This window comes from Amphiprion ocellaris, chromosome 10, assembly GCF_022539595.1.
Source record: "Amphiprion ocellaris isolate individual 3 ecotype Okinawa chromosome 10, ASM2253959v1, whole genome shotgun sequence".
Classification (NCBI taxonomy): domain Eukaryota; kingdom Metazoa; phylum Chordata; class Actinopteri; family Pomacentridae; genus Amphiprion; species Amphiprion ocellaris.
In genome coordinates this window covers 7,626,371-7,654,286 of record NC_072775.1, presented here as the reverse complement: position 1 = coordinate 7,654,286, position 27,916 = coordinate 7,626,371, and the positions used below count along the sequence as shown (strand labels likewise).

Below are 27,916 nucleotides of genomic sequence, written 5' to 3'. Positions count from 1 at the left end.
ACTTCCCCCTAATCATATATCAAATAAATCACACGTTTGTCCACATTTAAAGGCCAGAACGTACAAAATTCATTTTAAGTCACGTTAAATATATTTGGTGAATACAAAGAGTACAAATTGCTGTTTTGATAGTTTATTTTGTCAGCGACTGAATATGCGCAAAAGCTGCGCAGGAGTAACGTCCGACACAACAAGGCAAATTAACTGTGTCCACTTCCTGTGTATGTTTGTTAGCCGAAGATTAACGAGAGGACTGCTCGGCATCGTTGCACTTCAAATATGACAACAATGAGGTGATTTACACTTTTTAAAACAATGAGTACTCGCAACCATGTATGCTAAGAACCGTTTTATTAGGTAATGCTGGCTTTATACTGGAACGGTTGTGGTTAAGCTAAGCTACACGCAAACGTCCCTCTCGGCAGCTGGCATCGCTAATTAACTTCCAGCGGGGGGAGAGCTAACTCGAATCACTCGGAAACAGAACTTTTCCAAGATGTCGTGGTTCAGTCATGTCAGCCAAGGCTCAAATCAGGAACTTCCAGCCGCAGACATCCTGTGCAGCTCTCACAGCTCCAAGCTCAGTCCGGTAGAGGGATCAACCAGCATGACAACACACGGCTGGACCGGTTTCTCTTCACCCAGCCCGGATGACTTTCCATCAGCTCCCCAGGGTGTCATCGGCCCTCCCAGCCTCGAGAACCTGTCCTGCACTTCAGGGCAAGTTAGAGAGCCGGAGCCCATCTCCTATGTCACCTTCCAGGAGCAGCGGTGCGTCCTGAGCTGGTTCCAGGGCTGGACCCCCACTCAGAGGGAGCGGTTCCTGCAGGACCTTCTGGGGAAAGCTGTGCCGGGGAAAGTGTGCACCCTCCTGGATTCACTCAGTACTCTTCAGGTACCTTCTGCACTGTCACTTGCAAACATAGAGTCCAGATAAATATATGAATTCTAACATTTAACTTCTCTTTTTGCGTCCTGACCAGGTTAAAGACAGACTACCAAACATCTTTGAATGCCAGCTGCGCCTGTGGACTCAGTGGTTTGAGACTTGGGGAGAAGAGGAGAGGAATCACTTCCTGCACATGCTAGAAGAGAAAGACCCAGAGTTTGTTGCACACTTTTACAGGAGTGTAGCTGGGACAGCAGGACGAGACTGAACAATGTGTGCATTACCATAGAAAAGAGTGACATGTGGTTGAGAAAGCGTATTTGTTGTGAGGTAGTTATGTTCAGAGAAATGCTGGTGTAAATATGAGACTTGTTGTTGAAGCCTAATTTCATTTCAAGATAAGTGTTCATTCAATATAAGCTGTTTTTACTCAGTTTTCTATAGATTCTCCAAGATTGCATTATACAGTATACTGCTTTTTTAAAAATAAAGTTCATAGCTAAAGCTCTGCCATTTCAGGATTCATTGTACTTGAAATAGGTTTAGGAGTGAACTTGCATTTTTTTTTCTTTACTGGTGATTAACACACATGGAATGACATGGACAAGAGCTTTTGTAAAAGTGAGAATAAACAATGCATTGTCGTATATTTTTGTTTTATTGTCAGCAACAGCAGATTTACAGAAATATGCATGGAAGCTATTCTGCAGATGTTCATAACTGAAACACTTAAATTCAACATATAGGACCAAATAGAACTTTCAGTGTTCCTTATTTTATCCAGTCAACCGATCCAGGAGAAACTAAAACGATTGGATTTGAATTTTCACCAGTCTCAACGCAAAAATTGCTAAATGGATATATTTTGTCTGTAAAACTTTGGCCTACAAAAGAGTACAAATGAGATCTGGCCCCAGCGTCATAGAAAGAGATCTGTCCCTTTTTATAGTCCAGCAGGACGCCCAGTGTGATAGGTTGTGTCTGAGTAACAATAGTAACAGGTTTTCTGTCAAGAGCTCTGTACTGACCCTGTTTGTTCAGCACTATAGTCCAGAAACCATTTGTTGGATTGAATCTTAATGATCCCTTCCTTGGAGCAGATTCACTGGCCATCCCAATGTGGAAACAAGTCTTCCCAGCTACAGAAACCTCCCAGTAATGACGACCAGATGAGTAACCAGTCGCACCCAGGGCAGCGAGAATCACATCAAAGCGGCCCGGATGGTCGGGGACATTTTGGACGTAATCAATGGTGGACATCTCAGTGTTATCTGTAGACAAAACTATCCTTGGGTGCGCTGTGTCTGGATCAAAAGTCATCTTTTCTGTGAACAGAGAAATGTAAATTTTAAGTATTTCTATCAAATTTATGAAAGCTAAAAGCAGTTCAACAGGGATGTAGGAAGTTGCTTATGAGAAATTGGATGAGTCACAAGTCACAGTTAAAGACACGATGGTCAAAACTGAAGCAGTACAGGCCCAACTGTGGGTCCCTAGCATGAGGCTGTCTCCAAGATGCTAGATTTTGCATTTCCCATCATGCAACTGGCCTCCATCTTTACCAAGGACTCACAGTATCAAATGTCCGCTACACAATTACTGTGGCCGAAAGATTTAAAAGTAAAGATACAGTCATGGAAAAAAATATTAGACCACCTTGGTTTTCTTCAATTTCTTGTTCATTTTAATGCCTGGTACCACTAAAGGTATATTACCCAAAGAATACAATGAACACGACAAAAAATGCAGCTGATTTCATAATACTTTGTCCTATCTGACATGCTGAAGCTTAATTGTATTCCCAGGGTATATAAGAGGCCGTTTCATGCCATCAGCAGCACTGCACATGCAAAGGTCAAGAGTGGTTTCCTGCTGACATTCAAGCCGTAGCACAACTCAGAAGTTGTCAGCTCTCACAGAACGCCTAAAACTAAAGAATTATGTGAAGCCACAAGGCAGCCATCTTGGCACTGCTGGAAATTGGCATGATTGAGAGACAGAGAAAAAACTGAAGATCTCCAAGACAGCCGTTCATTACACCAAGAAAACAAGAAACAAGAAAACAAGCCCAACATGGTTCTACCAAACTGCTAGCTGGTTGCGGCAGGAAATGTCTTTCTACCCACCAGATGACCGTCACTCCTCCGTTCCTGTGTCAGGAATCATCATCAGACCTCCAGAGACCTTAAAAATGAGTGGGCACTGTGGAGAAATGTGACTTGTTCGGCAAGGAAAGTTGGAAAGCGACTTGTTGAAGCTGGTCTGAAGTCACACAGGGCAGGAAGAAGCCCTTCATCAATGAAAGGCAGAGGAAAGCCTGGTTACTCTTTGCTGGGATCACAAGGATTGGACTGTTGATGATTGGACTAAGATTCTCTTCAGTGATGAATCCAATTTTCAGTTGATGTCCACTCCAGCCAACTTACTGGTTAGGAGGAAGCCTGGAGAAGCTACAAACCAGACTGTCTGCCCCTACAGTAAAACATGGGAGTAGATCAGTGACCATCTGGGGTTGTTTCAGTTTGGGTGGAACAGGGACAATGAACCAGGTCATGTTTGGGGTTACTCTTGAAAACAGTCTCAGCTGGAAAACTCTTTCCTGCCTCCAATGACTGGATTTTCCAACAAGACAATGCCCCTTACCACACAGTGAGGTCAGTTAAAGCCTGGATTGAGAACCAGAACATTGGAACCATGTCTTAGCCTGATCAATCACCAGATCTAAATCCAACTGAAAACCTGTGGAAAATCATCAAATGCAAAATGGAGAACCACAAACCCAAAAACAAAGCAAATTTGCTTGGAACAAGAATGGGCTGCTGTGACAGCAGAACAATGTCAGAAGCTGGTGGAGAACATGCCAAGATGCATGGCTGCAGTCATCAAAAACAACGGCTCTGCAATCAAGTACTAACTCCTGTGTGGATCATGTGACTAAAACAGAAAAGAAAACATGGAATGTCTAAAAGCTGTTTTTGGCAGTACAGTGCCATAGCTATTGATGTAGTGATTTTGGTTATTATCAAGAAAACTATGGAAAATGTCTAGATATCAGCTCTTAAATTAAACTCTTATGAGTTATTTTTGTTGTTATCATTATATTTGTCCAAACAAATGCACCTTTAGTTGTAGCAGGCATTAAAATGAACAAGAAATTGAAGAAAACAAGGGTGATCTAATCATTTTTTCCATGACTGTGTTATGTATAGAAATTTGAAAGAAAACATACATCGTAACACCTCTAATGACACCATCCCTGAGTAGTTTATAATGTCTTTTAAAAATGACACAGCTCTGATAACAGAGTAATTATTTCCAGATTTGTTCAAAGAAACGAAACAAGTTTTTTCACAGGCTGAGCAGGACAACTAACCGTGATAAATTGACCTTTATGCATAAAATTATACAAACAGTTCCTTTAAAGTCAACCATACGTTATCATCCAGTGAAAAGCTTTGTATATTTTCCATGACACCTTAGAAACTGACTGTGCAAGTTTGAAATGTTAACGCTAAACACAAATATCAAGGGATATGCAGACTTGAAAATTTTAAGAAATTGAATGAGCTCTTGTGTGTGACTTACTGGCATAGATTGTTCGATCTTCCACATCAGTCAGTTTCCTTTGAAGATCTGAGGAAAGAGTGAGAACAGCACATTTTTGCAGGGGCCTTGGGTAATATCATAATCCAGATGTTGCTGAACTAAACTAATAATTACCTTGTATATTGTCCTCAAGTTTGTTCCTCTCATTTTGCAGGTCTGACAGTGAGACAAGAAAAGGCAGCAAGATTGAAATGTTTCACCTAGAGTCATGTCTTCTCTCATATTGAATAAATCTGCTAGGCAAATGAACATACTGTTGTAGTCTTCCAGAAGTCTGGCACTCTCCTTGGTCTGTTTGTCTAACTCCTGCTCCAGCTGTCTGAGTCTGGCATCCTTGTCATCCAGCTGCTGCTGCTGGTACTCAGCATTGTCCATGGCCTGTTTCAGTTGTGATCCCAGCTCTGCCAGATGAAATGTATAGTTCAAAAACAACATGAAATGTTATCGTGGATCTGAAGTTCAAAGAATGAAATATGTTTTTTGTGTAGGGGCATGTAGTTAAACTTACCGCTGTGTTCCTGCTGCAGCTGATTATTCTCTTTAGTGCGTTCTTCTAACTCCTGCTCCACATGTTTGAGCTTGGCGTCTTTGTCATTCAGCTGCTGATGCAGACGATCTTCATTCTCCTGGCTCTGTTGCAGTTGTCTTTGGAAGTCTGTTTGATGAAATATTTACTTCAAAAACTAAAAGGAATGACTCAGTTGATCTTAAGGACAGGTATATGTGTAAAGTGACAATCAGAGATGTTTAGGATCTCACGGTCACACTGGGTGTCGGCATCACTGCAGCACTTTTTCAGCTGTTTGACGTCTTCTGTTAATTCTGACAGAGAAAGAAAGTCGAAACACTGAAACAGGAAGTGTCATTATTTAAAGGAATAGTTTTCACATTTTGTGAGATACGTTTATTTGCTTGTCAATTGAGCATTAGATGTAAAAACGGCAATCAGGCTAATTTCTGTGCAACTAAGTATAAAAATGGGAAAAGAGGAAACCAGCTAACCTGGGTCTGTCTAAAGGTAACAACATCTAAATACCAGCACATCTAAAGTTTACCAATGAATATGTCATATTTCATTGATATGCATTACTCTTTAATACATGTCTGATTTATTGACCTACTGATCTCTCTCTAGCTTCTTCTAAAGCTCCTCTTAATTTTTTTTTATTTGTGAAAGCACTTGTTCATGTTTTTATTTATACTTTTGATTCCTATCTATTTCATTTCATATTTCATTAATTTAACTGTTTAAAGGTTAGGTACTTTGTCATATGAAGAAAAATGCCATATAAATATATTTTTTTTGGATGAAAATTATATTTTCAGTGAGTGCAAAAACAACACATTACTGGAACTTATGTGCTGAAATATTTCTGCTCCAAGTCAAGAATTTGTCCAGCAGTACAAAACATACAAAAAAACCACTGCAGATTTTGCTGCCTTTGAATAGAGCCAGGTTAGTGTTTCCTCTTATCTCTAGTCTTTGTGCTAAGCTAAGCTAGCGTTGGCTGTGGGAACCTTACAGTGTACAGATGTAAACGCTGTAATGGTCTTTGTATCCAACTATTTACAGAAAGCAGATAAATGTATGAGCCTAGAAGTTACCTTAAGACACTGCAATGTACAATACACACCTTTGTTTGTGCGCTCAAGCTTTGTATTCTCTCTTTGTTGTGTTTTTAGTTGTTGTTCCAGGTCTAAGAAAGAAAACAAAAGAATATCAGAAATGCATGAAAAACTCAAATGATTTTTCAAGCAAGAGTTCAGATAAATGTGGAAGGTTGCAGGATGTAGTCATGATATGTGACAAGTAGGGAAGCAACAGATTGACAAACCATTCCTGTTTTTTCCAGCAACTTTAGATGCCTGTTTCTGAGCCGTTTTCAGCTGTGCCCTCAGATCAGCCACCTCCATTACTAGCAGAGACACAAACACAGCAGGAATGTTATTTTGCACTTCAAAAAAAGCATGATTTGAAACATTTGTCGATAAAATATGGTCATACTTAAGTTAAAATTCTTTGCATCTGCCTTCTGAAGTTGAAGTTCACTGCCTTGCAGTTGCCTGCTTGTCAAATTGAGTCTCTGTTGCAGCTCTAAAATGATTTACAGATCAATGAAATTCATAACTATTCAATCAAAATCTGCTAAGTTGCATTACTTCATGCAGTTTAACTGTCATATCTTATTCTTTACCTGCAAGGTTTTCAGCATGGGTCTCTCTGAGGTCTGATATTTCATCCTCCAGAGGTTTGATTTTCCTGTGAAGCTCCATAATCTGAGCCGCTAAAAACAGACAAAGCAAGCTGCTGTTAGTAATCTGATTCTGTTTGATCATTTACTTCGTCTTTTCTCCGCCAAAGAGAAGCAAAATACTTACACTGATGAGAAATCCTCGTATCACTTGAATTCAGCATGCGTGTCTTTTCTTTAATTTGATTTCTGATGTCCTCCAGCTCATCCTCCAGATCTTCAAAAAAAAGACAGAAAAAGCATATTTTATGTCCTTTAAATAAATGGAAATAGATGATGAATACATTTGGCGAATGCCAACCGTATCTCACCTTTAATCTTGTCTGCTTGTGCCCGTATCTGACTTTCTTCTTGCTTCTTGAGTCTGGCTATTTCATCTTGCTGTGCCAAGAATTTAAACACTAACCAAAGAATTTTTCAATTAGATCAGTTTACTGGATTCAAGAACACAACTCATATTTTTGATGACGACTCACTCAGTTTAGTATTTTCATTGTCTTCATCTTGAATTCCACTAATCAGATAATTGAGATGGTCTTGGTGTGCTGCAGACAAAAGATGGAGAAAGCTATTATTGTCTTCATGTGAGTGCATGTTTTACTGTTTCTTCAAAGTAATGGAGGTTTTCTAGTGTTACTTCTGTAGACCGTTAGTCGCTGCTGTGACTCACCTCTTATCTTATTGTAGTCTGTGTCATTTGCTGCCACATTAACCAGCTTCTCAATCTCTGTTTGTGTTGAAATAATCTCTAAAACTGAAAGGAAGTTTAAACATCAATAATCATATGTGGTAGAAAGTATTACTTCACATCTTCACTATACATAGAACTCATTGATTTGAATTCTTTCCATCGGTTGTTCATCAACTCACGTCTTTGTGGTTGAGAACTTCGTTTCCTCAGCTCTTGTGTTTTTTGGTCCAGTTCTTTAGTTTTTTCATCTATAATCTTTTGGAGCTCTGCAGAACAAAGGCAAAACCTTTAAAAAAGTCCCGTGTATTTGCTATTGAGCTACGTAGTAGCCCTTTAATAAACAGTACACTGTTGGTGCAGTGTTTCGTGTCACAATAGCAGTACATACTTGATTTGAAATGACAATGAAAAACACCCACCTTCAACCTTGGATTTGGATTCAGTGTTTTGTAGTTTTCTCTTTAGTTCCTCCAGTTCCAGAGTTAATGTGGAAATTTGAAGAGCTGAAACAATCAGAATAATGATCAATAGTCAGAGTTTTGCTCATCCTGAAACTTGATCAACATCTGTACATGAGTCCTGTAAAGTGCATTTTTATCAAAGGTTCTAATTTGGACAAATATGATCTATAGGAGCAGGTTGTGGAATATCAACAGAATAACAGCGTGCATCAATTCAATTTTAACTCCCATTCATTTATATCGCGCCAATTTACAATCTAAGTCAAGTCAGGGTACTTCACATATTAAGATCAAGACCTCACAATATATAGAGAAACCCAATGATTCCTTTTTAGTCAGCACTTGGCAATTACAGGAAGTAAAAAGCTCCCTTTGAACGGGAAAATCCTTCAACCAAACCAGGGTCAGGGAGGGCAGCCATCCGCCTCAGCCAGTTAGAGTGAGGGGGGAGTGGAGACCTTTTGTGATGCCTATTTCCTTAATGTAATTGACCAAAAAAAGCCAACAAAATATGATTAACAGAGCCGAAATGTCTGCCACTTTAATCCACAGTTCCGCTCATGGGTAAGGTGAAAATTTAATGGTTCAGAAACGACATTTGATGATAACACAGTACAGTAGTGCAGCTTTACCACTCACCAAGTGAAGTAACTGTGTCAGATTTGGACTGCAGCTCCTTCATTTTGGCATCCAGATTGTTCTGCAGATCTGCAAGAAAACATTTAGAAAAGCACTTGATACCACAAAAAGACTTTCTACGTCAAGCAGAGACAGAAAGTGAACACTGACAACACTCACCCTTAATTTTCTGCTCAGAATCAGAACACTGTTCCTCCGTCTGGTTCAGTTTGTTCTGCAGAGCTAGGAGAAAAACATCATTTATAAGCAACTTCAAATTAACTAAATATTTTTTTCTTGCTGGAATCTAAGCATGTCAGGACTGAACCCACCTCTGATCACATCCTGGTCACGAGTGTGCTCCTCCTCTTTGATCTTTACTTGTTCCCTCAAGTCTAAAAGAAATAAGTTTGAGAAAGAACCACCAAAAATACAAGTTTTCAATAATGGAAAGGAGCATACTCACTCGAAATTGTAGTAGAAGTGGTTTGGCCCTCAGTTTGTTTATCTCTTTCTAGGTTTCTGAGTTGGGTGTGCAGATCAGCAATGCTCAAAACTAAGAAACACACAAAGAAAATGTAAAACAGGAAACATTTCACACCATTTCCTCAGTAAAGACATGCAGACATCATAATCTCTCTTTACTTACTCAGTTTGGCAGCTGTCTGGTTCTTCTCTTTCAGCTCACTGACATATTTCTCCAGCAGTTTCTTGTTGATGTCAAGGTTGTTTGTGAGCTCTGAGGCAATTTTAAAGAAGGTAAAATACATTTTTCAATTCACAGGAGATCACTGTAAACTAACAACAACACTACAGTCTTTCATTGGCATCAATGTCCATTACTAGCATTTGTACCTTTGACTCTCACACATTTTTAGGTATTTCTATCGCATTGGTCCCAAATCTGTTGCCTCTATTCCACTACTACCTCTGCTTGGCACACTCTTAGGACTAAGGTTAGCTGGAGATACTTACGGGTTACTTTATTTTGTGCCATCTGGAGGTTTGACAACAGTCTCTCCAGATATTTCACCTGATTCTGCAGGGTCATGATTCTCAGCACTGAAGCACAGCACAACAGAAAAGACAAGATGTAGTTTACTACAAGAGATGCTACAATAAAACTGGACAAAATGTGTCACAAGACTCACTCAGTTTTGTGTTGCTGCCATCTTCATCATCTATTTCACCCAGAAGCCCAGCAAGTCTGTCATGCAACTCTGCCAAAAATGAAAAAGTCTCCAATGTATTTCTGACTTGACTGTCAAATAATGTCACGCTCAAGTGTTAAACTGGCATTTTAAACACAACTAACTTTTTACATCACCACTTGTGGTCCCATTGACATCTTTCCTCTGAAGGTCCCAGATCTCATCTTGCAGCTCAATGATTGTTAAAACTAAAACAAACATTGGGAAGTGAATGTGTTTTTATCACTAATTAGTCCTGTTCATCCTGAGTTGATTACAAAAAGTGTCTTTGTGTCTCACACCAATGATGTGACAATCATGACAGAATCAAATCAACAAGCTCACCCATTCTTGGATTGGCAGTCAGTCTCTCTATGTCTGCAGTCTTGGAGTCCAGATCTTTTTGCTTCTTCTCCAGTTGCCTTTGGAGCTCTATAGTTAAACAGAAGCAGGGATAATTAGGGAAAGTTTGAAAAAATAAAAACAGAGTTTTAAATCTGAAGCAGCCTAATCATGGCAATGGTGTCTGAATAGAACTCAAAAGGTGAAATTAAGTCAAATATTTAAACCAAATTAAAATCTTTTTAAAAATTGCCCAAGACTACAAGAAATACTAATTGCCACATTGGCTGTCATCACTGCTGCTCACCTGAGATCACGTCTTTGTCTTCTGAGTTGGAGATCTCTTCCCTCAAAACCTTCACCTCATCATGCAGCTTTACCACATCCAGAACTGACCCAAAATCAAAGTGAACATCAAACTCAAAATATAAATCAGCAACAATCAGATAAAAACACTCTGCTACAGTGAAATAGAGAGATTTTAGCTGTAATGTAACAAAACTCACTGAGTGCTGCTGTGGAGTCTCCAGTTCTGTTCAATTCAGCAATCTTCTGCTCATATTCAGTTTTTACCTCTGATGAAAAAAAAAAAACAGACACAAGGTTCTTACCAGAACAGAAACTAAAACATGAATGAAATGAAAGGTTTGAGCTGGAGTCAGATTTACAGCTTACGCTCATATTTGTCCTTAGATCCAGAACACTCCTCACTTTTCAGTTGCAGTTTCTTCTGCAGATCTGTTGAATTAAAAGGTTATCAAAACTGCTATCTGAAGTTATGATGCAAACATTTTTGTAAAATCTGAAATGTATAGTTCAAAAACAACATGAAATGTTATCGTGGATCTGAAGTTCAAAGAATGAAATATGTTTTTTGTGTAGGGGCATGTAGTTAAACTTACCGCTGTGTTCCTGCTGCAGCTGATTATTCTCTTTAGTGCGTTCTTCTAACTCCTGCTCCACATGTTTGAGCTTGGCGTCTTTGTCATTCAGCTGCTGATGCAGACGATCTTCATCCTCCTGGCTCTGTTGCAGTTGTCTTTGGAAGTCTGTTTGATGAAATATTTACTTCAAAAACTAAATGAAATGATTTGGTTGATCTTAAGAACGGGTATATGTGTAAAGTGATAACCAGAGATGTTTAGGATCTCACCGTCACACTGGGTGTCGGCATCACTGCAGCACTTTTTCAGCTGTTTGACGTCTTCTGTTAATTCTGACAGAGAAAGAAAGTCAAAATACTGAAACAGGAAGTGTCATCTACCCATTTGATCTCATTAATCTAATTGTTTTTAAGGTCAGGAAATTTGTCATATGAAGAAAAATTCCTTATAACTATATTTTTTTGGATGATAAACTATATTTTTAGTGAGTGCAAAAACAACACATTACTGGAACTTATGTGCTGAAATATTTCTGCTCCAAGTCAAGAATTTGTCCAGCAGTACAAAACATACAAAAAAAACCACTGCAGATTTTGCTGCCTTTGAATAGAGCCAGGTTAGTGTTTCCTCTTATCTCTAGTCTTTGTGCTAAGCTAAGCTAGCGTTGGCTGTGGGAACCTTACAGTGTACAGATGTAAACGCTGTAATGGTCTTTGTATCCAACTATTTACAGAAAGCAGATAAATGTATGAGCCTAGAAGTTACCTTAAGACACTGCAATGTACAATACACACCTTTGTTTGTGCGCTCAAGCTTTGTATTCTCTCTTTGTTGTGTTTTTAGTTGTTGTTCCAGGTCTAAGAAAGAAAACAAAAGAATATCAGAAATGCATGAAAAACTCAAATGATTTTTCAAGCAAGAGTTCAGATAAATGTGGAAGGTTGCAGGATGTAGTCATGATATGTGACAAGTAGGGAAGCAACAGATTGACAAACCATTCCTGTTTTTTCCAGCAACTTTAGATGCCTGTTTCTGAGCCGTTTTCAGCTGTGCCCTCAGATCAGCCACCTCCATTACTAGCAGAGACACAAACACAGCAGGAATGTTATTTTGCACTTCAAAAAAAGCATGATTTGAAACATTTGTCGATAAAATATGGTCATACTTAAGTTAAAATTCTTTGCATCTGCCTTCTGAAGTTGAAGTTCACTGCCTTGCAGTTGCCTGCTTGTCAAATTGAGTCTCTGTTGCAGCTCTAAAATGATTTACAGATCAATGAAATTCATAACTATTCAATCAAAATCTGCTAAGTTGCATTACTTCATGCAGTTTAACTGTCATATCTTATTCTTTACCTGCAAGGTTTTCAGCATGGGTCTCTCTGAGGTCTGATATTTCATCCTCCAGAGGTTTGATTTTCCTGTGAAGCTCCATAATCTGAGCCGCTAAAAACAGACAAAGCAAGCTGCTGTTAGTAATCTGATTCTGTTTGATCATTTACTTCGTCTTTTCTCCGCCAAAGAGAAGCAAAATACTTACACTGATGAGAAATCCTCGTATCACTTGAATTCAGCATGCGTGTCTTTTCTTTAATTTGATTTCTGATGTCCTCCAGCTCATCCTCCAGATCTTCAAAAAAAAGACAGAAAAAGCATATTTTATGTCCTTTAAATAAATGGAAATAGATGATGAATACATTTGGCGAATGCCAACCGTATCTCACCTTTAATCTTGTCTGCTTGTGCCCGTATCTGACTTTCTTCTTGCTTCTTGAGTCTGGCTATTTCATCTTGCTGTGCCAAGAATTTAAACACTAACCAAAGAATTTTTCAATTAGATCAGTTTACTGGATTCAAGAACACAACTCATATTTTTGATGACGACTCACTCAGTTTAGTATTTTCATTGTCTTCATCTTGAATTCCACTAATCAGATAATTGAGATGGTCTTGGTGTGCTGCAGACAAAAGATGGAGAAAGCTATTATTGTCTTCATGTGAGTGCATGTTTTACTGTTTCTTCAAAGTAATGGAGGTTTTCTAGTGTTACTTCTGTAGACCGTTAGTCGCTGCTGTGACTCACCTCTTATCTTATTGTAGTCTGTGTCATTTGCTGCCACATTAACCAGCTTCTCAATCTCTGTTTGTGTTGAAATAATCTCTAAAACTGAAAGGAAGTTTAAACATCAATAATCATATGTGGTAGAAAGTATTACTTCACATCTTCACTATACATAGAACTCATTGATTTGAATTCTTTCCATCGGTTGTTCATCAACTCACGTCTTTGTGGTTGAGAACTTCGTTTCCTCAGCTCTTGTGTTTTTTGGTCCAGTTCTTTAGTTTTTTCATCTATAATCTTTTGGAGCTCTGCAGAACAAAGGCAAAACCTTTAAAAAAGTCCCGTGTATTTGCTATTGAGCTACGTAGTAGCCCTTTAATAAACAGTACACTGTTGGTGCAGTGTTTCGTGTCACAATAGCAGTACATACTTGATTTGAAATGACAATGAAAAACACCCACCTTCAACCTTGGATTTGGATTCAGTGTTTTGTAGTTTTCTCTTTAGTTCCTCCAGTTCCAGAGTTAATGTGGAAATTTGAAGAGCTGAAACAATCAGAATAATGATCAATAGTCAGAGTTTTGCTCATCCTGAAACTTGATCAACATCTGTACATGAGTCCTGTAAAGTGCATTTTTATCAAAGGTTCTAATTTGGACAAATATGATCTATAGGAGCAGGTTGTGGAATATCAACAGAATAACAGCGTGCATCAATTCAATTTTAACTCCCATTCATTTATATCGCGCCAATTTACAATCTAAGTCAAGTCAGGGTACTTCACATATTAAGATCAAGACCTCACAATATATAGAGAAACCCAATGATTCCTTTTTAATCAGCACTTGGCAATTACAGGAAGTAAAAAGCTCCCTTTGAACGGGAAAATCCTTCAACCAAACCAGGGTCAGGGAGGGCAGCCATCCGCCTCAGCCAGTTAGAGTGAGGGGGGAGTGGAGACCTTTTGTGATGCCTATTTCCTTAATGTAATTGACCAAAAAAAGCCAACAAAATATGATTAACAGAGCCGAAATGTCTGCCACTTTAATCCACAGTTCCGCTCATGGGTAAGGTGAAAATTTAATGGTTCAGAAACGACATTTGATGATAACACAGTACAGTAGTGCAGCTTTACCACTCACCAAGTGAAGTAACTGTGTCAGATTTGGACTGCAGCTCCTTCATTTTGGCATCCAGATTGTTCTGCAGATCTGCAAGAAAACATTTAGAAAAGCACTTGATACCACAAAAAGACTTTCTACGTCAAGCAGAGACAGAAAGTGAACACTGACAACACTCACCCTTAATTTTCTGCTCAGAATCAGAACACTGTTCCTCCGTCTGGTTCAGTTTGTTCTGCAGAGCTAGGAGAAAAACATCATTTATAAGCAACTTCAAATTAACTAAATATTTTTTTCTTGCTGGAATCTAAGCATGTCAGGACTGAACCCACCTCTGATCACATCCTGGTCACGAGTGTGCTCCTCCTCTTTGATCTTTACTTGTTCCCTCAAGTCTAAAAGAAATAAGTTTGAGAAAGAACCACCAAAAATACAAGTTTTCAATAATGGAAAGGAGCATACTCACTCGAAATTGTAGTAGAAGTGGTTTGGCCCTCAGTTTGTTTATCTCTTTCTAGGTTTCTGAGTTGGGTGTGCAGATCAGCAATGCTCAAAACTAAGAAACACACAAAGAAAATGTAAAACAGGAAACATTTCACACCATTTCCTCAGTAAAGACATGCAGACATCATAATCTCTCTTTACTTACTCAGTTTGGCAGCTGTCTGGTTCTTCTCTTTCAGCTCACTGACATATTTCTCCAGCAGTTTCTTGTTGATGTCAAGGTTGTTTGTGAGCTCTGAGGCAATTTTAAAGAAGGTAAAATACATTTTTCAATTCACAGGAGATCACTGTAAACTAACAACAACACTACAGTCTTTCATTGGCATCAATGTCCATTACTAGCATTTGTACCTTTGACTCTCACACATTTTTAGGTATTTCTATCGCATTGGTCCCAAATCTGTTGCCTCTATTCCACTACTACCTCTGCTTGGCACACTCTTAGGACTAAGGTTAGCTGGAGATACTTACGGGTTACTTTATTTTGTGCCATCTGGAGGTTTGACAACAGTCTCTCCAGATATTTCACCTGATTCTGCAGGGTCATGATTCTCAGCACTGAAGCACAGCACAACAGAAAAGACAAGATGTAGTTTACTACAAGAGATGCTACAATAAAACTGGACAAAATGTGTCACAAGACTCACTCAGTTTTGTGTTGCTGCCATCTTCATCATCTATTTCACCCAGAAGCCCAGCAAGTCTGTCATGCAACTCTGCCAAAAATGAAAAAGTCTCCAATGTATTTCTGACTTGACTGTCAAATAATGTCACGCTCAAGTGTTAAACTGGCATTTTAAACACAACTAACTTTTTACATCACCACTTGTGGTCCCATTGACATCTTTCCTCTGAAGGTCCCAGATCTCATCTTGCAGCTCAATGATTGTTAAAACTAAAACAAACATTGGGAAGTGAATGTGTTTTTATCACTAATTAGTCCTGTTCATCCTGAGTTGATTACAAAAAGTGTCTTTGTGTCTCACACCAATGATGTGACAATCATGACAGAATCAAATCAACAAGCTCACCCATTCTTGGATTGGCAGTCAGTCTCTCTATGTCTGCAGTCTTGGAGTCCAGATCTTTTTGCTTCTTCTCCAGTTGCCTTTGGAGCTCTATAGTTAAACAGAAGCAGGGATAATTAGGGAAAGTTTGAAAAAATAAAAACAGAGTTTTAAATCTGAAGCAGCCTAATCATGGCAATGGTGTCTGAATAGAACTCAAAAGGTGAAATTAAGTCAAATATTTAAACCAAATTAAAATCTTTTTAAAAATTGCCCAAGACTACAAGAAATACTAATTGCCACATTGGCTGTCATCACTGCTGCTCACCTGAGATCACGTCTTTGTCTTCTGAGTTGGAGATCTCTTCCCTCAAAACCTTCACCTCATCATGCAGCTTTACCACATCCAGAACTGACCCAAAATCAAAGTGAACATCAAACTCAAAATATAAATCAGCAACAATCAGATAAAAACACTCTGCTACAGTGAAATAGAGAGATTTTAGCTGTAATGTAACAAAACTCACTGAGTGCTGCTGTGGAGTCTCCAGTTCTGTTCAATTCAGCAATCTTCTGCTCATATTCAGTTTTTACCTCTGATGAAAAAAAAAAAACAGACACAAGGTTCTTACCAGAACAGAAACTAAAACATGAATGAAATGAAAGGTTTGAGCTGGAGTCAGATTTACAGCTTACGCTCATATTTGTCCTTAGATCCAGAACACTCCTCACTTTTCAGTTGCAGTTTCTTCTGCAGATCTGTTGAATTAAAAGGTTATCAAAACTGCTATCTGAAGTTATGATGCAAACATTTTTGTAAAATCTGAAATGTATAGTTCAAAAACAACATGAAATGTTATCGTGGATCTGAAGTTCAAAGAATGAAATATGTTTTTTGTGTAGGGGCATGTAGTTAAACTTACCGCTGTGTTCCTGCTGCAGCTGATTATTCTCTTTAGTGCGTTCTTCTAACTCCTGCTCCACATGTTTGAGCTTGGCGTCTTTGTCATTCAGCTGCTGATGCAGACGATCTTCATCCTCCTGGCTCTGTTGCAGTTGTCTTTGGAAGTCTGTTTGATGAAATATTTACTTCAAAAACTAAATGAAATGATTTGGTTGATCTTAAGAACGGGTATATGTGTAAAGTGATAACCAGAGATGTTTAGGATCTCACCGTCACACTGGGTGTCGGCATCACTGCAGCACTTTTTCAGCTGTTTGACGTCTTCTGTTAATTCTGACAGAGAAAGAAAGTCAAAATACTGAAACAGGAAGTGTCATCTACCCATTTGATCTCATTAATCTAATTGTTTTTAAGGTCAGGAAATTTGTCATATGAAGAAAAATTCCTTATAACTATATTTTTTTGGATGATAAACTATATTTTTAGTGAGTGCAAAAACAACACATTACTGGAACTTATGTGCTGAAATATTTCTGCTCCAAGTCAAGAATTTGTCCAGCAGTACAAAACATACAAAAAAAAACACTGCAGATTTTGCTGCCTTTGAATAGAGCCAGGTTAGTGTTTCCTCTTATCTCTAGTCTTTGTGCTAAGCTAAGCTAGCGTTGGCTGTGGGAACCTTACAGTGTACAGATGTAAACGCTGTAATGGTCTTTGTATCCAACTATTTACAGAAAGCAGATAAATGTATGAGCCTAGAAGTTACCTTAAGACACTGCAATGTACAATACACACCTTTGTTTGTGCGCTCAAGCTTTGTATTCTCTCTTTGTTGTGTTTTTAGTTGTTGTTCCAGGTCTAAGAAAGAAAACAAAAGAATATCAGAAATGCATGAAAAACTCAAATGATTTTTCAAGCAAGAGTTCAGATAAATGTGGAAGGTTGCAGGATGTAGTCATGATATGTGACAAGTAGGGAAGCAACAGATTGACAAACCATTCCTGTTTTTTCCAGCAACTTTAGATGCCTGTTTCTGAGCCGTTTTCAGCTGTGCCCTCAGATCAGCCACCTCCATTACTAGCAGAGACACAAACACAGCAGGAATGTTATTTTGCACTTCAAAAAAAGCATGATTTGAAACATTTGTCGATAAAATATGGTCATACTTAAGTTAAAATTCTTTGCATCTGCCTTCTGAAGTTGAAGTTCACTGCCTTGCAGTTGCCTGCTTGTCAAATTGAGTCTCTGTTGCAGCTCTAAAATGATTTACAGATCAATGAAATTCATAACTATTCAATCAAAATCTGCTAAGTTGCATTACTTCATGCAGTTTAACTGTCATATCTTATTCTTTACCTGCAAGGTTTTCAGCATGGGTCTCTCTGAGGTCTGATATTTCATCCTCCAGAGGTTTGATTTTCCTGTGAAGCTCCATAATCTGAGCCGCTAAAAACAGACAAAGCAAGCTGCTGTTAGTAATCTGATTCTGTTTGATCATTTACTTCGTCTTTTCTCCGCCAAAGAGAAGCAAAATACTTACACTGATGAGAAATCCTCGTATCACTTGAATTCAGCATGCGTGTCTTTTCTTTAATTTGATTTCTGATGTCCTCCAGCTCATCCTCCAGATCTTCAAAAAAAAGACAGAAAAAGCATATTTTATGTCCTTTAAATAAATGGAAATAGATGATGAATACATTTGGCGAATGCCAACCGTATCTCACCTTTAATCTTGTCTGCTTGTGCCCGTATCTGACTTTCTTCTTGCTTCTTGAGTCTGGCTATTTCATCTTGCTGTGCCAAGAATTTAAACACTAACCAAAGAATTTTTCAATTAGATCAGTTTACTGGATTCAAGAACACAACTCATATTTTTGATGACGACTCACTCAGTTTAGTATTTTCATTGTCTTCATCTTGAATTCCACTAATCAGATAATTGAGATGGTCTTGGTGTGCTGCAGACAAAAGATGGAGAAAGCTATTATTGTCTTCATGTGAGTGCATGTTTTACTGTTTCTTCAAAGTAATGGAGGTTTTCTAGTGTTACTTCTGTAGACCGTTAGTCGCTGCTGTGACTCACCTCTTATCTTATTGTAGTCTGTGTCATTTGCTGCCACATTAACCAGCTTCTCAATCTCTGTTTGTGTTGAAATAATCTCTAAAACTGAAAGGAAGTTTAAACATCAATAATCATATGTGGTAGAAAGTATTACTTCACATCTTCACTATACATAGAACTCATTGATTTGAATTCTTTCCATCGGTTGTTCATCAACTCACGTCTTTGTGGTTGAGAACTTCGTTTCCTCAGCTCTTGTGTTTTTTGGTCCAGTTCTTTAGTTTTTTCATCTATAATCTTTTGGAGCTCTGCAGAACAAAGGCAAAACCTTTAAAAAAGTCCCGTGTATTTGCTATTGAGCTACGTAGTAGCCCTTTAATAAACAGTACACTGTTGGTGCAGTGTTTCGTGTCACAATAGCAGTACATACTTGATTTGAAATGACAATGAAAAACACCCACCTTCAACCTTGGATTTGGATTCAGTGTTTTGTAGTTTTCTCTTTAGTTCCTCCAGTTCCAGAGTTAATGTGGAAATTTGAAGAGCTGAAACAATCAGAATAATGATCAATAGTCAGAGTTTTGCTCATCCTGAAACTTGATCAACATCTGTACATGAGTCCTGTAAAGTGCATTTTTATCAAAGGTTCTAATTTGGACAAATATGATCTATAGGAGCAGGTTGTGGAATATCAACAGAATAACAGCGTGCATCAATTCAATTTTAACTCCCATTCATTTATATCGCGCCAATTTACAATCTAAGTCAAGTCAGGGTACTTCACATATTAAGATCAAGACCTCACAATATATAGAGAAACCCAATGATTCCTTTTTAGTCAGCACTTGGCAATTACAGGAAGTAAAAAGCTCCCTTTGAACGGGAAAATCCTTCAACCAAACCAGGGTCAGGGAGGGCAGCCATCCGCCTCAGCCAGTTAGAGTGAGGGGGGAGTGGAGACCTTTTGTGATGCCTATTTCCTTAATGTAATTGACCAAAAAAAGCCAACAAAATATGATTAACAGAGCCGAAATGTCTGCCACTTTAATCCACAGTTCCGCTCATGGGTAAGGTGAAAATTTAATGGTTCAGAAACGACATTTGATGATAACACAGTACAGTAGTGCAGCTTTACCACTCACCAAGTGAAGTAACTGTGTCAGATTTGGACTGCAGCTCCTTCATTTTGGCATCCAGATTGTTCTGCAGATCTGCAAGAAAACATTTAGAAAAGCACTTGATACCACAAAAAGACTTTCTACGTCAAGCAGAGACAGAAAGTGAACACTGACAACACTCACCCTTAATTTTCTGCTCAGAATCAGAACACTGTTCCTCCGTCTGGTTCAGTTTGTTCTGCAGAGCTAGGAGAAAAACATCATTTATAAGCAACTTCAAATTAACTAAATATTTTTTTCTTGCTGGAATCTAAGCATGTCAGGACTGAACCCACCTCTGATCACATCCTGGTCACGAGTGTGCTCCTCCTCTTTGATCTTTACTTGTTCCCTCAAGTCTAAAAGAAATAAGTTTGAGAAAGAACCACCAAAAATACAAGTTTTCAATAATGGAAAGGAGCATACTCACTCGAAATTGTAGTAGAAGTGGTTTGGCCCTCAGTTTGTTTATCTCTTTCTAGGTTTCTGAGTTGGGTGTGCAGATCAGCAATGCTCAAAACTAAGAAACACACAAAGAAAATGTAAAACAGGAAACATTTCACACCATTTCCTCAGTAAAGACATGCAGACATCATAATCTCTCTTTACTTACTCAGTTTGGCAGCTGTCTGGTTCTTCTCTTTCAGCTCACTGACATATTTCTCCAGCAGTTTCTTGTTGATGTCAAGGTTGTTTGTGAGCTCTGAGGCAATTTTAAAGAAGGTAAAATACATTTTTCAATTCACAGGAGATCACTGTAAACTAACAACAACACTACAGTCTTTCATTGGCATCAATGTCCATTACTAGCATTTGTACCTTTGACTCTCACACATTTTTAGGTATTTCTATCGCATTGGTCCCAAATCTGTTGCCTCTATTCCACTACTACCTCTGCTTGGCACACTCTTAGGACTAAGGTTAGCTGGAGATACTTACGGGTTACTTTATTTTGTGCCATCTGGAGGTTTGACAACAGTCTCTCCAGATATTTCACCTGATTCTGCAGGGTCATGATTCTCAGCACTGAAGCACAGCACAACAGAAAAGACAAGATGTAGTTTACTACAAGAGATGCTACAATAAAACTGGACAAAATGTGTCACAAGACTCACTCAGTTTTGTGTTGCTGCCATCTTCATCATCTATTTCACCCAGAAGCCCAGCAAGTCTGTCTTGCAACTCTGCCAAAAAGGAAAAAGTCTCCAATGTATTTCTGACTTGACTGTCAAATAATGTCACGCTCAAGTGTTAAACTGGCATTTTAAACACAACTAACTTTTTACATCACCACTTGTGGTCCCATTGACATCTTTCCTCTGAAGGTCCCAGATCTCATCTTGCAGCTCAATGATTGTTAAAACTAAAACAAACATTGGGAAGTGAATGTGTTTTTATCACTAATTAGTCCTGTTCATCCTGAGTTGATTACAAAAAGTGTCTTTGTGTCTCACACCAATGATGTGACAATCATGACAGAATCAAATCAACAAGCTCACCCATTCTTGGATTGGCAGTCAGTCTCTCTATGTCTGCAGTCTTGGAGTCCAGATCTTTTTGCTTCTTCTCCAGTTGCCTTTGGAGCTCTATAGTTAAACAGAAGCAGGGATAATTAGGGAAAGTTTGAAAAAATAAAAACAGAGTTTTAAATCTGAAGCAGCCTAATCATGGCAATGGTGTCTGAATAGAACTCAAAAGGTGAAATTAAGTCAAATATTTAAACCAAATTAAAATCTTTTTAAAAATTGCCCAAGACTACAAGAAATACTAATTGCCATATTGGCTGTCATCACTGCTGCTCACCTGAGATCACGTCTTTGTCTTCTGAGTTGGAGATCTCTTCCCTCAAAACCTTCACCTCATCATGCAGCTTTACCACATCCAGAACTGACCCAAAATCAAAGTGAACATCAAACTCAAAATATAAATCAGCAACAATCAGATAAAAACACTCTGCTACAGTGAAATAGAGAGATTTTAGCTGTAATGTAACAAAACTCACTGAGTGCTGCTGTGGAGTCTCCAGTTCTGTTCAATTCAGCAATCTTCTGCTCATATTCAGTTTTTACCTCTGATGAAAAAAAAAAAACAGACACAAGGTTCTTACCCGAACAGAAACTAAAACATGAATGAAATGAAAGGTTTGAGCTGGAGTCAGATTTACAGCTTACGCTCATATTTGTCCTTAGATCCAGAACACTCCTCACTTTTCAGTTGCAGTTTCTTCTGCAGATCTGTTGAATTAAAAGGTTATCAAAACTGCTATCTGAAGTTATGATGCAAACATTTTAGCAAAACTTTACCTACCTGTTATTTCAGTCTGAGCTTTGGCATAGTCCTTTTCTTTGGCTTGAAGCAGACCCCAAAGAGCTGATTTACAAAGAAATGTAAAGTCAGAAAAGGCTGTCATACGTTTGGCATTAGCGAGAAAGTAACAGAACAAACTGAGACGTTTATTTTGCAACTATGATTACACTCTATCATAAGCAGCTGCCATAACTTTGTCTTTCATTGGTGTAAAAAACTATAAATGCAGAATAAAGAGTAAATGCTTTGGAGCTGCATTACCTGATTGTCCATATGAATTTAAAAATGGAAAAAGCAGAGGCGGACTCACATTTGGTTTGACCAGTTGATGCTGTCTGCTGCTGCTCTCTCACATCTTCCATTATACTGATGATGTTCATGACTGGTCAAAGTAAAAGAAAAAAAAACACTTGTTATCTTTATAATTTGGAGTTTATGCAGTGCAACCCTATTATAATATATCTCTCGTTGTAACTGTAAACAGACTGTTCTTGCTGACAGTCTGATCTCATCCTGCATTGACATTTTCAGTCACCTGAGGAAGACTTGCTCTTCTCTCTTCTCTTTTTCCTTACATATTGCTCTAAAGCACGAGCATCACAATTTTTACTCCTGCTTGCTGACATCTTTCCCAGCTATCTAACTGCAGGTGTCACTTTTGTCACTGTTTCTGTTGAAGACAGTTGATGTGACTGAAGCTCCTGCCATCTGGACCCCAACAATGACCTCTTTGTTAAAATTGCTTTTGCTCTTCCCATCCTGATATCAGAAACAGAATCAGCAACATTTGCACAGCATTCTTATGCATAAGCATGATCGGATGCCAAATGCTCAATTGACCACGTCGTGCACCTGGTTGGAAAAGTCTGGTTTCGTTGCTATTCTCCATTCATTTATTTAGGTTTTTTTTAATTTAATTTGGGGCCTGTTTGTATGTATGTATGTATGTATGTATATATATGTATATATGTGTATATATATATATATATATATATATATATATATATATATATATATATGCCATATATGCAAGCTTTGTTGTTTTTGTCTTGATGAGGAGACAACATTTAATCAGAAAGTTCATTAAGCCATTCCTATTATATAATAAAGTGTATAAATCCACTCAGCAACGCCAGAGATCAGTCTGCTGACTCCCCTTCACACTTACAGAGCTGTGCCTGGGCATAATCTTCTTCCTCCAGTTGTTTCTGTAAAATTATTTGTCGTTTCTTTTCTTCCTCCAAAATAATTCTCATCTCTAGAATGAAGAAAAAGTTGTTTAGGCATTTTCACCGGTACCTGTGACGTAGTTATACAATTTGTGGATCTAAAATAAGACAAGCATATGTGTGTCTTGATGAGAACAGTTATTCACCTCTAAGTTGGGAATTGCTTATCTTTGTGGCGTTCATCATCAGCTGTTCCAGACGTTCCAACTCGTCCTGCAGCATCAGAATTTCTCTGGCTGCAGAGAAAGGATGCCACATTAATGCTGCAGTAAATGTTAAAAAATTACACACACACAAAAAAAAAATGAAGTCGGTGCTAACTTACTAAGTTCTTTGTTATTCTCATCACGACTTAACTGCAAAATCTTCTTTTTAAGGAGCAAAGCCATTTGCCTTATTTGCCTCTGGACATCTAAAAAGGAGCAAATAAAAATGAAGCACTACATGTTAATAGTAGTGATAGGATCTACAGGCACAAACTCACCGGCAACATTCGTTCTGGATTCCTCAATGTGGACACTGATCCTCCTCTGTAACACTCTAATCTTATGGCGCACAGAAATCAGCTCCAGCACTGGGAGGCCAACAGAAGATATGTGTCAGGAAAGATTTGACAACAGGCCTTTAACAGAGCTAATTATAAAGTAAATACTGGCAGATGTGAACGGATGAGTTCACATACTGGCTGAGATGACATCTGCTGAGCCTCGCAGCTCACTGATCTTCCTGTCCAGTTGCTCTTGTAGAGCTGATGAAAAATGTAAAGAAAAAGTAAATGAGCATGAGAATTCATTTTTAATACAGAAATAAAAACATTGAAAGATGGATTCCTGCAATGCAAAACTGCTCAACAGGAAGAGTATTTTGCAAACGTGAGAATATGATAAATTGAGATTATTTAATTAAACAACTAATTATAAATTGCTACTTTTAGCCAATTCTTTTTGCTCACATGCTTAGCTGTTCTTAAACTGACACAATGTTGTTGGTTATATACAGCGTCACCAAGTGAGGCCATAACAGCAAAATGCCACCGTGAAGTGTAATGAATTCTCTTATTATGTGCTTTATTTTTATGTTTTTATTTGTAAAATCAAACGTGTGGTTGAGTGGACTAGTTTCTTGTTTTAACATTTTAGAATTTTGCTCCAGATATACTGCCTGACAGTGGTGACATGTAGATTATATTTACTTCACCACAAATTTTATTTTATTTCATTTTCTATTTCTACTCCACCACATCTCAGAAGGACATATCCCACCTTTTCCTTCACTGCATTTATCTGCCAGCTTTAGACACAAATTATGACTTTTTTGCACATAAAACACAAGAACTTACAAATATGATTATTTGCTATAAATTAAACTACCCAACAGTTTATGTTAGAATATCTGAAATTAGCCAAAGCTAAAAAAAATTGTTTGATCATAATTAATATAAAAGCCCAATCATTTTAATTAGCACTTGTGATGGCATTTCTCACTATTTTCAGGTTTTTCAGGCAATAACCATGCGATTATTGGAGAAAAAAAATGAGCAGAATAATCCACAATGAAAATATTCATTAGTAATAATGTTGTCATGATACAATTTATACTATAACAGTCACAGGGAGTATTTTTCTATATTTACTGCATTTATTTGGTAATACTAAGATATTTTTCTGCATGTAACATTGTCAGTGCAGGATTTTTACTTGCCATAAAATAGTTCCACAGCATGGTATCAGTACTTTTACTTTGATAAAAGATGTAAATACTTTCTCCACCACAGTTGCTAGAGTCATGAAAAGGCCATTTCTATTCATTGACTTGCATGTATTACAGTCAAACGGACAGCAGTTTACCCAGAATTCTCTTGTCAGACGGAAGGCCAGTTTCTGCTCGTCTTGACTGTGTCTCTTGTAAATCCCAGATCTGATTTTGCAGTGAGATTATCTGAAGAACTGAACACACACAAACAGCAAACACTTAACCACTCACTACTGATTATAGGCACTGAGTCTGCACAAATCATTAAAAGACCAGCATTTTCTTTTTTTCTTCTTCTGGTCCACAAATGTGCTTTAAATATACACTTACTGAGAGTTGAGTTTGTGATGTTTTCTTCTATTTGCTGTTTCTTAACGTTCAGTTCAGCGCTCTTCTCTTCCAACTCTCTCTGCAGCTCTGTAGGACACAAGTTATGAGGCATCTTAACATATAAAGCTAACAATGACATTCTTACAATTGTGCCGGAACACTGAAGACAAATGTTTTCAAATAAAAATGCATTAACAGTAGGAGAAATGCATCATCCTCACCACTGATTTCAGTAGAATTTGCAGCAAGTGTGACCTTCTTCTGTAAAGCATTAACCTCACTGGTGAGCGCCATGACTTTCAGAACTGGAGAAAAACATTTATATTACATAAAAAATAAAACTCAGCATTGATATTTCTAAAGAATACAAAGAAACTGTGACAGATCCTGCAAAAATATGAACAAAAGTTTTAGGTAAACTTACTTAGAAATGCATCATTGTCAAATATCTCAAGCTGCTGTTTCAATTTTGACTGCAGTTGTGTTTGATACGCTGTCAAGAAATTGCAGATATATTTTAACATTTGCTTCTGTAAGTCGTTTCCACAGGTTCCACATATGCAGGATTTATGATATAAAGCTTACAGTTGGTAATAGCTGAGGCAGTCGCACTGCATGTGGCAAGTTGCAGTTTCAGCTGTCTGACCTCCCCCCGCAACACAAAGGCTTCTTCACCTGTCAAAGTGCACATTTTACAGAATATCAGAGCAACAATGAGTCCACCGGTCACAGTGACACAGCTCAAGTCTTCAAAGGAGGCACATATACTCACCTAACTGGCTTTTTTGGAGAGATGTCTGCTGAAGCTGCCTGTTCAGCGACGTGAACTGGTCTTTAATACAAAGAAAAGGCATGTGGCAGACATTAAAGTCAGCAAGATTAAAGAGATTCTATATCACAGAGTATTTATGTTGCATGATAGATCACTGGTGCATTGTGTATTCCATTTATTACAGAGTGTTTGATATATTATTAGCTATGTACAAGAAGAGCACTTACCAGTGCAAGCTTGACTTGACTGTAAAAGAACAAAATTTACTGCATTAGTTGGAGCAAATACAACACATCCATCCCTTATCTATCACCGCTTAACCCTCATTAGGGTCACGGGGAGCTGGAGTCTATCCCAGCTGACTAAGAACGAAGGCAGGAGACACCTTGAACAGGTGACCAGTCTATCACAGGGCTACATATAGAGACAAACAGTCACACTCACATTCACACCTATGGACAAGTCAGAGTTATCAATTAACCTGAGCATGTTTTTTGGACTGTGGGAGGAAGCTGGAGAAAACCCACACATGCACTGGGAGAACATGCAAACTCCATGCAGAAAGATCCCAGGAAGGTGGGAAGGCGAACCGGGATCTTCTAGCTGCAAGGCGAAAGTGCTAACCATCACGCCACTGTGCAGCCCAAATACAACACATATTTAAACAAAATCTTCAACTATTACCTATTAAAAGTTTAACATTAATCACCAGTGCAAAGTACTTCTATTCAACTACTGTATTTAGGCATGACTTTGAGTTACTTATACGTTGTGTTTGAATTTTCTTGTACTTTATACTTTTACTCACTAGAATTCAAAGGCAAACATTGTACTTAATAAAAAGAAATAAAGAAATAATGTATACTGTGATATCACAGATGAAGAGAAAACTTTATTGATCCCAGAAAGGAAATATACAGGCTGCCAAGCTGTTAAAAAGTAATTAATTTAACCTTTACCGGCTTCAGTACTAAGGTGATGAACACATTAATGCATCAGTAAACATAGTCAAATAATATAATATATATGCATTTCTGCATATTGAGTACTTTTTTCTGGTAATTTAATTATATTTTAATGCTAATACTTCTGTACTTTTACTTTTTTATATAAGTGTTGTGACTGAAAAAGTACATGCATGACTTTTACTTGTCGTAGATTATTTCTCTATTGTGGTATTGCTGCTTCTACTTAAGTAAACGTTCTGAGTACTTCTTCCACATCTGTCGTCACCACCACAGTGACAACAAACCAGAGGAGACTGAAATAAGTATGAAAAGCGTCATTGCATACCGCTATATTTATGTTCTTGGGATCAGTTCCCAAGAACATAAATACTGTGCACTTTGAGATGTGGGATTATCTGAGGTAAGTAATGAGGAACACATCATGTATCACTATGAGCAATTCCCAGAGTTCTATTTGTCTCTGTATATTTGCTAAGTCTTGGAGACTTACTGGGCGTTGTGAAGGGAGATGGGCCACATCTGAATCTCCTCTCTGACTGGCTAAAGTCCTGAGATCCTGATGAACTAGGAAAAGAGAGAAAAATCATAACCAACTATCACTATTAACAGCAATTCATGTTTTAACCACTATGCACTAACTGATTACTGCTTCTTACCATGACTGCTGTCCAAAGTATAAAAGACGCAGGTTAGAAGGAGAAGAATCCAAACGAAGTAGGAACCTCCTGCCATTGGACTGTTCTTTTTGTCATAAAACTTTGCTCTTCTTTCAGCAGGAGTAACGCTTTTTATACACAACTAAATAATCA

The 27,916-nt window shown here is 38.0% G+C and overlaps 2 protein-coding genes across 2 annotated transcripts; one reads left to right on the top strand and one right to left on the bottom strand.

Moving 5' to 3' along the window:
• Positions 1–194: 194 nt before the first annotated feature.
• Positions 195–1,536, top strand: c10h14orf119 (chromosome 10 C14orf119 homolog). The gene is made up of 2 exons (XM_023284526.3): positions 195–895; positions 984–1,536. Exons 1-2 carry the CDS (start codon positions 497–499, stop codon positions 1,155–1,157), a joined length of 573 nt encoding a protein of 190 aa, XP_023140294.1. The 5' UTR covers positions 195–496; the 3' UTR covers positions 1,158–1,536.
• Positions 1,529–27,916, bottom strand: si:ch211-14a17.10 (major antigen). The gene is made up of 92 exons (XM_055014819.1): positions 27,764–27,916; positions 27,598–27,671; positions 26,367–26,385; positions 26,140–26,199; positions 25,953–26,042; positions 25,792–25,860; positions 25,589–25,672; positions 25,368–25,454; positions 25,133–25,231; positions 23,968–24,033; positions 23,770–23,859; positions 23,611–23,697; positions 23,432–23,521; positions 23,225–23,314; positions 22,367–22,438; positions 22,057–22,119; positions 21,921–21,983; positions 21,752–21,820; positions 21,553–21,636; positions 21,249–21,335; positions 21,029–21,112; positions 20,865–20,933; positions 20,689–20,775; positions 20,363–20,452; positions 20,180–20,269; positions 20,046–20,108; positions 19,894–19,956; positions 19,735–19,803; positions 19,054–19,137; positions 18,814–18,900; positions 18,614–18,697; positions 18,420–18,488; positions 18,255–18,344; positions 18,071–18,160; positions 17,887–17,976; positions 17,697–17,786; positions 17,527–17,607; positions 17,326–17,388; positions 16,801–16,863; positions 16,550–16,696; positions 16,323–16,385; positions 16,154–16,222; positions 15,955–16,038; positions 15,651–15,737; positions 15,431–15,514; positions 15,267–15,335; positions 15,091–15,177; positions 14,765–14,854; positions 14,582–14,671; positions 14,448–14,510; positions 14,296–14,358; positions 14,137–14,205; positions 13,456–13,539; positions 13,216–13,302; positions 13,016–13,099; positions 12,822–12,890; positions 12,657–12,746; positions 12,473–12,562; positions 12,289–12,378; positions 12,099–12,188; positions 11,929–12,009; positions 11,728–11,790; positions 11,203–11,265; positions 10,952–11,098; positions 10,725–10,787; positions 10,556–10,624; positions 10,357–10,440; positions 10,053–10,139; positions 9,833–9,916; positions 9,669–9,737; positions 9,493–9,579; positions 9,167–9,256; positions 8,984–9,073; positions 8,850–8,912; positions 8,698–8,760; positions 8,539–8,607; positions 7,858–7,941; positions 7,618–7,704; positions 7,418–7,501; positions 7,224–7,292; positions 7,059–7,148; positions 6,875–6,964; positions 6,691–6,780; positions 6,501–6,590; positions 6,331–6,411; positions 6,130–6,192; positions 5,255–5,317; positions 5,004–5,150; positions 4,750–4,896; positions 4,610–4,651; positions 4,475–4,522; positions 1,529–2,214 (listed from the first exon to the last, which is right to left on the bottom strand). Exons 1-92 carry the CDS (start codon positions 27,837–27,839, stop codon positions 1,661–1,663), a joined length of 7,875 nt encoding a protein of 2,624 aa, XP_054870794.1. The 5' UTR covers positions 27,840–27,916; the 3' UTR covers positions 1,529–1,660.

Excerpts from the sequence above, each read along its gene's own strand:
- c10h14orf119 (XM_023284526.3), top strand. The coding sequence starts at position 497 with ATGTCGTGGTTCAGTCATGTCAGCCAAGGCTCAAATCAGGAACTTCCA. Across the intron at positions 896-983 it reads ATTCACTCAGTACTCTTCAG|GTTAAAGACAGACTACCAAA; the intron begins GTACCTTCTGCA and ends CGTCCTGACCAG.
- si:ch211-14a17.10 (XM_055014819.1), bottom strand. The coding sequence starts at position 27,839 with ATGGCAGGAGGTTCCTACTTCGTTTGGATTCTTCTCCTTCTAACCTGC. Across the intron at positions 13,540-14,136 it reads TGACACAGTTACTTCACTTG|CTCTTCAAATTTCCACATTA; the intron begins GTGAGTGGTAAA and ends TGATTGTTTCAG. Across the intron at positions 6,412-6,500 it reads TGCAAAGAATTTTAACTTAA|TAATGGAGGTGGCTGATCTG; the intron begins GTATGACCATAT and ends TGTCTCTGCTAG.